The sequence below is a fragment of the Myxine glutinosa genome, chromosome 8 (assembly GCF_964187855.1).
Source record: "Myxine glutinosa chromosome 8, kmMyxGlut1.1, whole genome shotgun sequence".
Taxonomy (NCBI): Eukaryota; Metazoa; Chordata; class Myxini; order Myxiniformes; family Myxinidae; genus Myxine; species Myxine glutinosa.
Window position 1 is genome coordinate 34,300,806 of NC_136268.1, and position 13,388 is coordinate 34,314,193.

The window sequence follows — 13,388 nt, forward strand, 5'->3', positions numbered from 1 at the left end:
TTTGGTCATGTGTTGAGGAAGGATGAAAGTGACTGGTTGAGAAGAGTGATGGAAATGAATGTAGAAGGAAGTAGAGGATGGGGAAGACTGAGAAAAACTTGGCTAAAGATGGTGGAAGAAGAAATGCAGGCAAGGGGGTTAACAAGGAGAGATGCAGAAAATAGGGCAAAATGGAGAAGATTGTCATGGGGACCGCAAGGCTAACCCCTGCTCTAGCAGGGAAAATGGCCTTAAAATGCATGTTGTTGTTGTTGTTGTTGTATACCCCATGAGTTTATGATATGCCAAGTTAAAAAAAATTCGTTGAGCGGTTTCGGAGAAGATGTCGAAATATTTTCCTTTAATCAAATATGGCTGCCATACCATGTGACCTATGACAAAGTTATCAATAAAATATTCTCCATTGGGAGTCCCTTCAATGTTTAAAGTTTTGCATCAATCAGACAAGCGGTTGCAAAAAATATAGACAATTTGACGTCGAGACGTCGACCGATATGCCTACGCCCACAATAAGTCTTTGAGGACTCTAGGTTTGACTGAAAACCTCAACACCATTTCACCTCAATATGTAATCTGTAGACATGTATCATGGTACATGTACTTTGTCTCGTTCAAATCCCATAGCAAATGATAGAACATTAACGGGAGTTTTAATGTGACCTCTGACCCTTGACCTTTTCATAACAAATAATCTATCATGGATGGATACACTGACAGATATATATATATATATATTGCTGCGGTTTTTAGAACCCTCCACTTGGTAAATTTTTGGAAATGTTCCCTTATAAATAATCCCCTGTAAATACCCCCATTTGTCTAACGTTAAAGATCGCACCCATAGCTAGTCCACGAGCAACACGTAGCACACCTTAGGATCTCTATAGATATCGCATTAGTATGTGTGTAATTAAGGCTGTGTTCCCAATAGTTTGAATCTACGTTGCATAAATCAAATAAGAATAGGCCCCAATCTCTTCAATGGCAGTAAGAGTGCTTTTCTACGACCCGTGCAAACGCCATCACGCGCTCGGTCCTCTGGAGGAAAAAGGGGGAGGAGTAAGTTGGGCACCAAGAACAAGGCGTGGCCCTGTCAACGTCTCGTCGAGGGGCGGGACCGGTAAGCTCTTGGAGCCAACCAGGGCCGAGGCAAGCTCACCATTGGGCGTGTCCTGGGAGCCGGCGGCTTGATCTAACAACGCCCAATAAAAGCGGCCGAGAGGGACTGCTTCACGAGATGAGCACGACGGCGACACCAGAGGTTCGAGCAAGAGGAGAGAAGCGCGGTGTTGACCTATTACATAGGCAGGAGGCCAGTTTCCCCGAGAAATATATTGGCATTGTCCGACCGCGTGCAAACCATACGCGCAGCTGCCGCCGGGTTTTTGCTCAAGCCCGGAGCGTGGACCGGAGTGCGACCTGGAGCGGACCTCGACGCCTGTGCCATCTGCTTGGACCTTCTCCTCCTTTCCTGCCATTCCATCCCTTTGAGTGTAAGTGTGTTCGTTCTGTCTGGGGCGTTTGCTAAGTAAGGCTGTATAAGGCTGCCCTGTGTCCTGCTTCTTCTTCTTCTGTATATTCTTTGCCTTTCGTTTCCTCTTCATTTAGTGTACGTAATTAATAAACCTGTGTTCTTCCTTTACTCTTTTTGATTCATTCTCACCCGATCGCTTTGGTCCCGTCTCCAATTGAGTACCTGTGGCACGATTTGGCCAACTGCTTTTAATCGGGTTTAGCCCTTTTGTTAACGGCTCGGATCGCGGATTGCTAAACCGCTCGGCAATTACCATCACATCCGCGGTTCGAGCAGGGACTCATCTCCCTGCTTTGCGGACAGATTGGTGAAGGTATTTGGGAACACGTTGACCAATCACCCTGGCCAATCTCACCCCGCAAAGGAGCGGGATAGTTCCAGGACCGGAGATGGCCAGCTTAACAAGACAAGGGGATTAACCCCCCCTTGCTAATGGGAGTGCCGTACTCTGAGATCCGTAACAATATATATATGTGTGTATGTACTATGTGTTACGGATTCGTCACTTCCGTTGTGGTTTTTTTTTTCATCCACTGTAAACATTTTTGATTCCATGTACTATTATTGTTTAAAAAGGTTTATTGTTTATGAACTATTTTCAAAAGGTAAAAAAGTTAATGTTAAAATGAAACCGGAACCGAAAGACGACGAAGAGGAAGAGGAAAAAAAGAAGGCGGAGCGAGTGGAGTCGGACAAGAAGCATAGTTGCTTTGCGGTCTGGAGCGAACGTTGGCGAGCAAGAGTCACGAGTGAACTTTGGGTTTCCCAGGAAAGGGATTCCTGCGACAGAGTGGTTATCGCTGTGACAGATTAACCTGCGTGTCAGGTTTTGCGATCGATTCAGGAGAGAATCATCGTCGGGCCGTTACGTCTCGAGAACGGGCCATCGGCCATTTTGACTCGCGCGCTTTGTGCATCGAGCAAGGTTTCTTTGATTCGCTTCAGCCTTTGCGTGTCGCGCAAGGTTTTTCTTTGCTTCACGTCAGCCGTTTTCACCGTATTCAGACGTATCTGGTGTGTGTGCGTGCAACGCGGCTTTTGAAGATTAATTTGCGGTTCGCTGACTGAGCCGCGGAATGTCCATACCCGAGGGTGTGATTTCCCAGTCGCCTGGAGGGCGCCTTTGGATTTCCCAGTCGCCTGGAAGGCGCCTTTGCACAGCTTTGGCAGCAGGGACTGTAACTGCCAACCCAATGGGATTCTGGTCTCGATTGGACATTGATCTGACGATCGCTGGAGCGAATCCACTTTGGCTTGAAGCCGGGAATTAGAGACATTGGGAATCTTCTTCTTTCCGCTCACTTGGAGCACAGCGAGTTATATATTACGAAACTGATGGTACCATCATAGGACATATATTGATTGTACTTTTGATTACTTTTATTGTTGTACTGTTATTCTTGTGTGATCTTAATACAATATTTGTTTGTGAGCAACAATTGGTGTGGCTTCTCCATTGATTTTTGACATACAGAATAACACATTTTTCTGCCGTGACTCCTCTCGGGGCTCGGAGGTACACCGTGAACAGGGGGTCAGGGAGGAGCACGTAACATATGTTTGACTTAAATCCCTTCAGCTGTTATCAAGTATCCCATTTAGATAAATTATGCTTTTTAACGTTTGGTGGGGTAATAGAGACTGCTTTGCCTTTTACAGGCAGCGTTTTAACATCCATCTCAAGTTGTTTTGAGGCATTTAACACAACCACAGTGTGGATGGAATGTTCTGAGGAAAATGCCATGGGGGTAATGAGATTAGTTAATTAATCATAGTCATCTCCTAATCAATGTTGGAATAAGTCATCTCAATTATCCCCATTAGCAGTTACCTCAAATTAACCTAATTGTTTAGACAGTTCCTTGTCTTCCTGCCATGTCTCTGTGTACTTCCATTTCTTATACTATTTTATTCATGGCCAGTTGCATGGGGTGGAAACCCTGGAGCACACCAGCCTGAGGAGTGGGTCATGGGGTTGAAAGCCCAGCCAATAAGGGGGAGGCTATGACGTCATGTGCAGGAGGTTACAAAGCCCAAACACAACACATGCTTTGCCAGTTTGGAGTGTGCGTGCTGTGTGAGTTAGGGGAGAAAGCATGCATGTAGCCAGTTACAAGAGTTCATAGTCTGATCGAGTCTGGAGGGTTCAGCTAGTGCGAGTCTAACCCTGGCCAGCTAGTTTCACACCCGCTCACAATATCCAGCCTGCACAGCAGACATGCATGACATCCGGTGGCACCATCAAGTTGAGGGAAGGCCCACACTCGTATCTTCTCCAACCCATCCCCTGCCCCCTAGCCCATCTCCCATATCTTGTGCCCCTTTGTGAGAGTCTGTGTCACAAAGGTGAGTTAAATCGGTGAGGCAGTCTTTGTGTCTCGTTTTAACAGGTACTGATAGTTCTTATTATCACTCCTTATAATTGTTTAATTGTGTCGCCTCCCCATGGTTAATAAACCATTACCTTTCATCTACTTGCTGCTGCATTTTGGGTCGCAAATGCACCTCCAGTGTTTTAAATTGTTGTTGGGGAAGATATGCATGCCAAAACCTTGCGTCATATCAAATAGAAAACGCTGACGGTTCACAATCGCATTGGAGCCTCTCACTCCAGGCTTATCCTACAGAATTTATCTCTAGCGAGACTGTGTCTACTCCTTCAGGACAAGACGGGATCCCGATTACCTGTTCACTGAAGGTCATTTGTGAGTCGGTTGGGTTTGACCGAGCAATCCAATAACACGATTCTTTGGAGATTTCTTACACCCAAGATGAATGCATCCAAATCCTTAATTCTGTTGGCTTCAACACAATTTGAACTCACAAACTCTTTGTTGGCAATCCAGTTTCATGTTGACCAAATCGCCATAACTACATTTTTTGTGATATGGAGCAACAAACAGTGTCACAAAGAAAGCTCTCCTGTGTCCAACAAGGACAGACAACTAGATACAAAAAAACCCAACAAATTGGCATCTGATCAAGTGGTGTTTTTGAAAATTCAAATAATTCAAATTGCCCTGAGTGCGATTACCCACCTCCCCATCAATCACCTTACCCATCCCAAATTAAACAAGATCATTAAAAAATGAAATAATAGCTAGCATCATGAATAAATTTAATGAAAAGCATCACAACTCATATGCCACCTCTATTGCTCTCATTGTTGAAAAGAAAAAAACAAACCCAAAATTCCCCAAAAAATAAAACAAAGTTGAAAACCCAACCTCTATGCACTTATTGTATTTCAACCATTTGGACAATATGAGAAATGAGTGCAAAATTGATTGGAACATAATACTCAAACCGAAAGTCACCTTCACTCTGTCGCTGCCGGTCAACCATCTGAGCGTTTGGAAAGACACGGCCTAGTTTTTCCACCAGCATTTCCAGACTGCCCTGCAGAAGAGGACGCACCGACGGGTGAAGTGCGGTTCCAGGAGAACTAGCCGCACGCTGGGACGTTGGCACAATGGCGTCCATGCCACGACGAAAATCCCGGGCCGATACTATTATAGAGGAGATGTCCAGAACCAGCTTCTCACTCGTACAGTAGACCTGCGGGTAGCGCCGGCGGAGAGCACAGAGTGCCGCCTCTGTACACAATGCCTTTATGTCTGCTCCACAATACCCTGAAACAACCAATGCAGATAACATGTTTACAATATTCCTCTAAGTCCTCACTGGTAGCTTTGCCATTTACTCAATTAACAGGTTTGAAAATAAAAAATAAAAAATAATAAAAAAATTATTTAAAAAAACACCAAATACGCAAGGTAGAACAGACTAACCAACGCATTTCTCTGCAATCTCATCCATGAAAGCCTCTGACAAACGAGGTTTCCAATCCTGTGTGTGGATCTGGAGAATGCGCTTCCGTGCCTGAATAGTCCCCACCCAACAGAAAAAATATTAAATAAGACAATATCAAATGCAAATCACAATAAGTGTTAAATATTTTAATAAGCGAAGAGTGCGTGGCGAAGAGTGCGTGGCGAAGAGCATATTTATTTACTATTACATAACATAGCATAGCATTTTAGAGAAACATTTACTATTACATAATTTTTTTTTTACCTTGACCAAATTTTTAAGGTCGTGATTTAATTAGACATTTTTACGCCTCCGGTGACTTTGTCGGCGCATGTTTTTGGGTTGTCCGCCCGTCCATACAGCTAGGCTAAACGTCGTTTTTCTCAGCAACCATATGGCCGATTGAAACGAAACTTTTAAGGTAGGAGTAACACCCATGCAGAATGTTTTTATGATAATTGTGACGTCATAGGTAACGTGGTATGGCAGCCATCTTGGATTAAAAGCAAATAATAATTTTTTTTTCGCGGAAACCGCTGAATGGAAAAATTTGAAACTTGGCACATTGTCAAGTACTCCCAATGGGGAACAAAAGCATGATAATGATGACATCATAGGAGAAGTGGTATACCAGCCAAAAACGTTTTAATCAAATTCCTTGTCCTAAAAATCTGAAATTGCATGCACATGATCTATGACCCATTTGTATTGAAATATTAAATTTATGACATCATAGGTCACATGGTTAGGTAGCCATATTGGATTGAAGGAAAATATTAAATAATAATATCTCTGAAACCGCCCATCCTATCAATGCGAAATTTTACAAATATCATCTTGCAGCACTGTTGCATATCGTGAAAATGATGATGTCATAGGTCTCATGGTTTGGCAGCCATCTTGGATAGAAAAACGAACCTTATCCTATAAACACGAAACTTCACAAACATGATCCCCTATCCACACATATGCAGAGTGATGGCATCTACCCATGGGACTATGCGGAGGCATATTGGCGACAGTCGCATTGTTCTAGTTCACCATAACTCGACTACTGTTTGTCCGATCAGAATGAAATTGCCTGCTTAAGATAACCTCAAGCAAGGTGCACTTACGTTTAATTTAAATGCTACCCCTCTGGGTTAAAGGTCGAGGTCAAATGGAAGTCTGAAAAAAAAAAATTTCCATCCTTAAATTTTGTCAGTACATAATCTCAATGACCGCTTGGCCTTCCAAGATGTTAATGCATCATAAAGTGGTCCTGCACTTTAATTGTGTATCTGATTTGTGTCCATGATTAGAAATAAAATTCTGATTGTGACATTATTAACAAAAAACAAACAAAAAAAAACACATTTTTGATCATAACTTGAATAATTTCCTCCGATTTACATGATTTTGAGCTTCATGGATACATTGGAGATAGAGACACTTTTTGGTAAATTATACTCTATCCCTAAATGTTGAAGGTCAAGGTCATATGGTGGTCCAAATATATGACCATTGTAGGCAAAGGGCAAGTCATGGGAAATAGTCAAGGGTAAGCCTCCCCCTCCACCCCCGGCGAGGAAGGCTTATTCCCCTCCACCCCCGGCTAGGAAGGCATATTCCCCCTCCGCCCCACCCCCTCATGCGGAGGCTGAACACTTGGTTAGCGATTGCCCGAGACCTAGACTTGGCCTCCATCAATGGCCAAGGTAGGCTTATCTATGATTGATTCAAATTGGTACCTTGGTTCATTTCACACCACGGGCACAACAAACAACATGCATTTTAAAGGCCATTTTCCCTGCTAGAGCGGGGGTTAGCCTTGCGGTCCCCATGACAATCTTCTCCATTTTGCCCTATTTTCTGCATCTCTCCTTGTTAACCCCCTTGCCCGCATTTCTTCTTCCACCATCTTTAGCCAAGTCTTTCTCGGTCTTCCCCGTCTTCTACTTCCTTCTACATTCATTTCCATCACTCTTCTCAACCAGTCACTTTCATCCTTCCTCAACACATGACCAAACCATCTCAACCTGTTCCTCTTCACAGCATCAATCACAGGCTCTATTCCCATCATCTTTCGCAATTCATCATTTGTCTTCCTCTCTCTCAACGATACTCCGCACATTCGTCGAACCATTCGCATTTCCACCCTTTCCAACCTTCGTTGCTGCTCTACGTTCATTACCCATGTTTCGCTCCCATAAATCATAACACTTCTCACACATGCAGCATACACTTTTCCCTTCAGCTTCAACGACACTCCCCTCATCATCAGCACGCCACTCAATTCCCGAAACTTCTTCCATGCAGATCTCACTCGAGCAACCATTGCCGAGTCTGATCCACCTTCTCCATTCAGCATGTCTCCGAGGTAGCAAAATGTTTTCACACCTTCCAGCTTCACGCCGTCTCCAAGATCCAACTCAACATTTCCTCCATCTGCAGCTCCCTCTGTGCACACCTTACATTTGAATGTAGCTGCCACACTGATTAATGACCCTCTCAGACCACTACATTTTTGATGAACCCACTCAGCGCACATTGTACACTGAATGGAGTTCACTCCGACACCCTTCCTACACACAGCACAGGGCCACTTCCCAGTTCTTTCCACCTCACCACATGCTTTACCACTTGCCATCACCTTCGTCTTTCCGATATTCACCTTCAGACCTTTTGTCTCCATACATTCCTTCCACGTGTTCATCTTTTCCTTCAGTCCATCCATACTTTCCGCAATCAACACCAGATCATCTGCATACAACAACTCCCACGGTAAACCCTCCTTTACGTTCTGAGCCAGCACCTCCATCACAGCTACAAATAGTAGTGGACTTAGTACCGACCCCTGATGCACTCCCACCTTCACCTCAAACTCACCATTGTTCCCGTCCTTCGTCCTTACAGCTGTGCGCGCTCTTTTGTACATTGCCATCACTACTCTGATCAACCATTCCTCCACTCCTACCTTCCTCAATGCCCATGTCAATACTTTGCGTGGAACCCGATCGAATGCTTTCTCCAGATCAACAAACCCTAGAAACAACTTCTTCCTCTTCTCCATGTACTTCTCCTGCAACTGCCTCACAATTAAAAGCGCGTCTGTCGTTCCTCTTCCTGGCATAAATCCAAACTGCATTTCGTCGATCTTCACTTTCTTCCTTATCCTCCTCTCCAACACTCTTTCCAATACCTTCATTCCATGCTCCAATAACTTTATCGCTCGGTACGAGCCACACTCCAGAGGGTCACCTTTCCCCTTGTATAGAGGGATGAGGGTACTCAGTTCCCAATCCACTGGAATGCGGCCTTCTTTCACCACCAGATTACAGATCTCTGTCATTCTCTTCACACCCCAACTTCCTGCTGCCTTCAACATATCTCCCACAACTCCCGTCGGCCCTCCCGCTTTTCTACCCTTCATTGCTTTTATCGCTTCCTCAACTTCCTTCTCAGTTATCTTCTCTGCCGGTCCTAAAACTGGGTTACTCTCTATGTTGCCATCCCATTCATTCTCTGTATTCAACAGCATTTCCATATATATTTTCTATCCTCCTTTAATTCCATCTGGGTCGACAACGATTTGTCCCACTTCATCCTTCAAGCAACTCACCCCCATCACATCACACCTCTCTTTCGCTATCTGCTTTGCAATCCTGAATACTGCTTTCTGACCCTCCTCCGAATCCAAGCGTTCTCCGAACATTTTCCTACATGCCTCCTGCGCCTTTGCTACCTCTTTCTTTGCAGCCTTCCTGGCTGCCTTATAACTTTCATGCTCTGCTGTTTCTGCTCCCGTACCCTTCGCCTTCTGCCACTCCTTGAACTTCTTCCTCTTCTCGTCAATCCTCTTTCCAACTTCATCATCCCACCACCATGTTTCCGAGTGCCTCGGTGGTCCTTTTGTCCATCCACATACCTCACCAACGGCTCCCAACAGACTAGCTTTCATTGACATCCAACCACTTTCAAGCTCAACCACATCATCCTCTACCCTACTCAGCCTCTCTTTTAATGCCTCCCTCACTGTCACCTCTTTCAACCTCCACACCTTCATTCTTGGTTGGTACTTCACCCGCCGAGCTCTCCTCGCACCTTTCACCCTTACGTCGCAGACAACCAAGTGGTGCTGTGAAACAGCCTCCTCCCCCAGGATCACCTTTGTGTCTCGGAGGTGCCCCCTATCTCGCCTACGCACCATCAGGTAGTCAACGGTTGTCGTCGACCCACCTGCGTGTATGTAACAAGCTTATTATCCTCTTTCTGGAACTGAGTATTACAAATCAACAAATCAGCTCCATCAGCAAACTCCAAAATCCTTTCACCTTCTCCATTTCTCACACCATATCCGTAACCCCCATGAACTCCATCAAAACCATCCATACTCCTTCCCACATGTCCATTTAGGTCTCCTCCTACCACAACAACTTCCTCATCTTTCACGTTTTCCATCAGCTTCTCTATCGCACACCAGAACCTGTCCTTCTCTTCATCGCTTCGACCAACCTGCAGAGCATATCCCGAGATGACGTTCACCAAGAGCTTTCCAATCATCATTTTCACCATCATCAACCTATCACTCACTCCAGTCACACTCACCACACTGTCTACAAACTCCTCAGAAAACAGGACACCAACACCATTCACGCCCTCCAGGCACCCTTGCCACACAAACTTGTATTTCTGTCCCTGCCGACCCTTCACCATTCTCACACCACTTCCCTTCCATCTCGTCTCTTGCACACAACATATGTCCACTCTTCTTCTGACCAATACTTCCACCACTTCTCCTGATCTCCCTGTCATTGTCCCTACATTCATGTCCCAAACCTCAGAAACCGATCTCCACTTCAGGCTGTACCCTGCCCACATGTAGTTGTAATTGTAATTGTCATGGTTCTCTTTTTGAGGCAATGTTTTTATGGCCGGATGCCCTTCCTGACGCCAACCCTCTTAGTCGCCTCTTACGACACGCAGGGATACGGCGTACCTATTTTTATCCAGGGTAAACACTGGGAAACGTTTAAAACATTCTGGGGGGTGGGGGGGGGGGGGGAGTGGCGTCAGCATCACGGCTGCGGTTTAAACATATTTAAATAATACTTAAACAAAACCATGAAAACAATCTGGGAAAAGTCTCTAAGTGAGAACGTGGATTTGAGAAAGCAGGAGCAGAGGTGAAAGAAAAACGAGATATAGGGGGCGGGGCACAAGTCGAGACGAGGAGGCCGCACGAGACACCAGGCCGCACCAGGCGCACGAGGCGCGAACAAAGAAACGACTAATTACACACAAATTTGCAACAACTACAAAACCAAAACCAAATAGAAACACACAATAACACACACACAACAAAATACGCAGTGGAAATTTGACAAAGAAACGAACGGGAAAACACTCAAACTTTGATGCCGTGGAGAGATCGAAGCAAGCCCCGTCGCTCGAGGGACCGGATAAAAATAATAAAAAAACACCTTTAGAGGCTATTTTTCCCCGCAAGCGGGGGTTGGCCTTTTTCGGGGACCATGGTTGTTGTTGTTTTTTTGGTCCCCTTTTTGAAGCAATGTTTTACGGCCGGATGCCCTTCCTGCCGCCAACCCTGTTTGTCGCCTTTTTACGACACACAGGGAATTACCAGTGAACTGGTACTCAATTTGCCGACCTCGGAAGGATGACAGGCTGAGTCAACCCCCCTGGCGTTAATTCAGCGATTGACTGGGATTCGAACCCAGGATCCTAGGATCCTAAGCTGGCACCCTAGCCGCTAGCCCGGATGCGGACCGGATGAGGGTAATTAAATAAAAAGTCAACATCCTATTTCATTCAGTCCGTTTAAATCACTGTACAGTACTTTGATCAATCATGATTGTGCACCTGCTCATCAGGAAGACCAAAATGAAACTCTCGATCGAAACGCCCAGGTCTTCGCAGAGCTGGATCAATGGAATCCAGCCTGTTGGTCGCACCAATGACGACAATTTCCCCACGGTTATCCAGGCCATCCATCAAAGCTAGAAGCGTGGACACGATCGAGCTGCAAATAAATAAACAAATAACAACAACAATAACAATAATAGTAATAATAATAATAATAAAAAGTCAACTTTTGTAGAATTATATAATCCAAAAATGGCGAAATAACAAATTGAGTAAAGATTGGCAAAAAGAGATATATTGAGGAAGGGCTTAATTACACCTAAATACTTAAGACTCGAACAAGGAAACGTGCGATCATATTCTCATCACACATGACCCAACACAACAACAACAACAACAACAGGTATTTTAAGGCCATTTCCCCTGCTAGAGCGAGGGTTAGCCTTGCGGGGCCCATGAGAATCTTCTCCATTTTGCCCTATTTTCTACATCTCCCCTTGTTAACCCCCTTGCCCACATTTCTTCTTTCACCACCTTTAGCCAAGTCTTTCTCGGTCTTCCCTGTCCTCCACTTCCTTCTGCAGACTTGGCATTTAATATGGAATATTTTTTTTTTCTTGACTTGGGTTTACTTTCTTAACTCAGTATATCAATCTGGTGAATTTCTTTTACACTTTGGTGATTTATTTGTTAAAAGAACCATGTCAGTGATTGTCTGTCGCAGCAAGAAGTCAACAACAGGATTATATCACAGGTGGCATGGCAAAATGTACGGACAGGTGCATTTGACGATTGGCTTCACAGTCGGGTATACAAGGGTTGTTGCGTTCTGTATTAGTGGAAAGCAACTGCTGCACGTCTCCAAAAGTTATTGCCGCTTCCTCTGGAGATGGTCCGTCAACTCGACAATGCTGTTTGTCATGGAGTGGTGGCTTTACGAAATTATAGCATGAAAGAGCGTGCTATTGCTCGGCAGTATGGCATCACTCAAGGTCAGGTGTCAAAGATCCTGAAACAAAATGCTCAGAGGGGTGTCCCTACTCCAATACCGAGGCCAGGACGTCCCCGCAGAACCACAAGGAGGGATGATCGCCAGCTGCACCGGTTAGTCCGCAATGGCCGTACCAAGTCAGCTAATCGGCTTAGGGCTGAGTGGCAGCAACTGACAAATGTGCCTGTATCCAGAAGGCTAGTCAACCAACGACTGGTTCAAGCAGGCTATCGTGCCAGGCGTCCCCTGAGAAAGCCACGCCTGACCAGACAACACTGCCAGCGCCGATTGCAGTGGGCCAGAGAGCACCGTCAATGGCAGCCAGGACACTGGAATCATGTGATCTTCAGTGATGAGTCTAGATTTCTGGTCTATCGTCAAGATGGCCGCGTCCGAGTGCGCAGACAAGTGCATGAAGCCTACAACAAAGATTGTTTTGTGCCAAGAGTCCAAGCTGGAGGTGGTGCGGTGACCGTTTGGGCTGCTTTTCATACAGGGGGAAAACCTGACCTGGTTGTTCTGAATGGAAACCTGAACCAGTTCAAGTACAGGGCCATTCTGGAAGAAACATTGCTTCCATTTGCTCGTGCAGCCTTTCGAGGAAACTTTGTCTTCCAAGATGACAATGCACGGCCTCATCGTGCTCGCATGATCCAACACTTTCTTGCTGACCGTGGTGTAGAGCATATGGAGTGGCCTGCCATGTCCCCGGATATGAATCCGATAGAGAACTTGTGGGCAGAATTATCGCGTCAAATCGACCACTTGGACCAGCAGCCGACCTCTGTGCGTGAATTGCAGCAGACTATTGTCACTGCATGGCAAGCGATTCCTGTCCAAACCTTGGCAAATCTCGTGAACAGCATGCCTCAACATGCACGTGCTCTCCTGAATGCTCGTGGGGGTTACACAAAGTACTGAACTGTAATTTTACTGTCGGTGATCTCAGTCGTAATTACCTTCGCAAAAGCGGAAGGTTATGTTTTGATCGCTGTGTATTTATTTGTATGTCTGTGTGTGTGTATGTTTTAACTTTTGTTTTTGTTAAAAAAAAAATTGGCTAATGTGCAAAATAAAGAGATACTTCTGGAAAACGTACAGAGGTTTAACACAGTACTGTCCATGAATTGAGTTCGATATCAGTTCACATCACTTTCAAGGATCAATGTATTTGTTTCGAAATGT

General features: G+C 45.1%; 1 protein-coding gene across 10 annotated transcripts in view; it reads right to left on the reverse strand.

Annotated features, from left to right (window-relative positions):
- Nucleotides 1-13,388, reverse strand: part of LOC137432409 (ATPase family AAA domain-containing protein 2) — a 155,564-nt gene that overhangs the window by 79,869 nt on the left and 62,307 nt on the right. For all 10 annotated transcript variants that reach the window (XM_068124315.2, XM_068124313.2, XM_068124320.2 and 7 more), the window contains 3 exons: nucleotides 11,210-11,369; nucleotides 5,326-5,416; nucleotides 4,852-5,166 (listed from right to left, as the gene is read on the reverse strand). In XM_068124315.2, coding sequence (XP_067980416.2) covers nucleotides 4,852-5,166; nucleotides 5,326-5,416; nucleotides 11,210-11,369 — 566 coding nt within the window. The remainder of the gene's footprint in view (nucleotides 1-4,851; nucleotides 5,167-5,325; nucleotides 5,417-11,209; nucleotides 11,370-13,388) is intronic.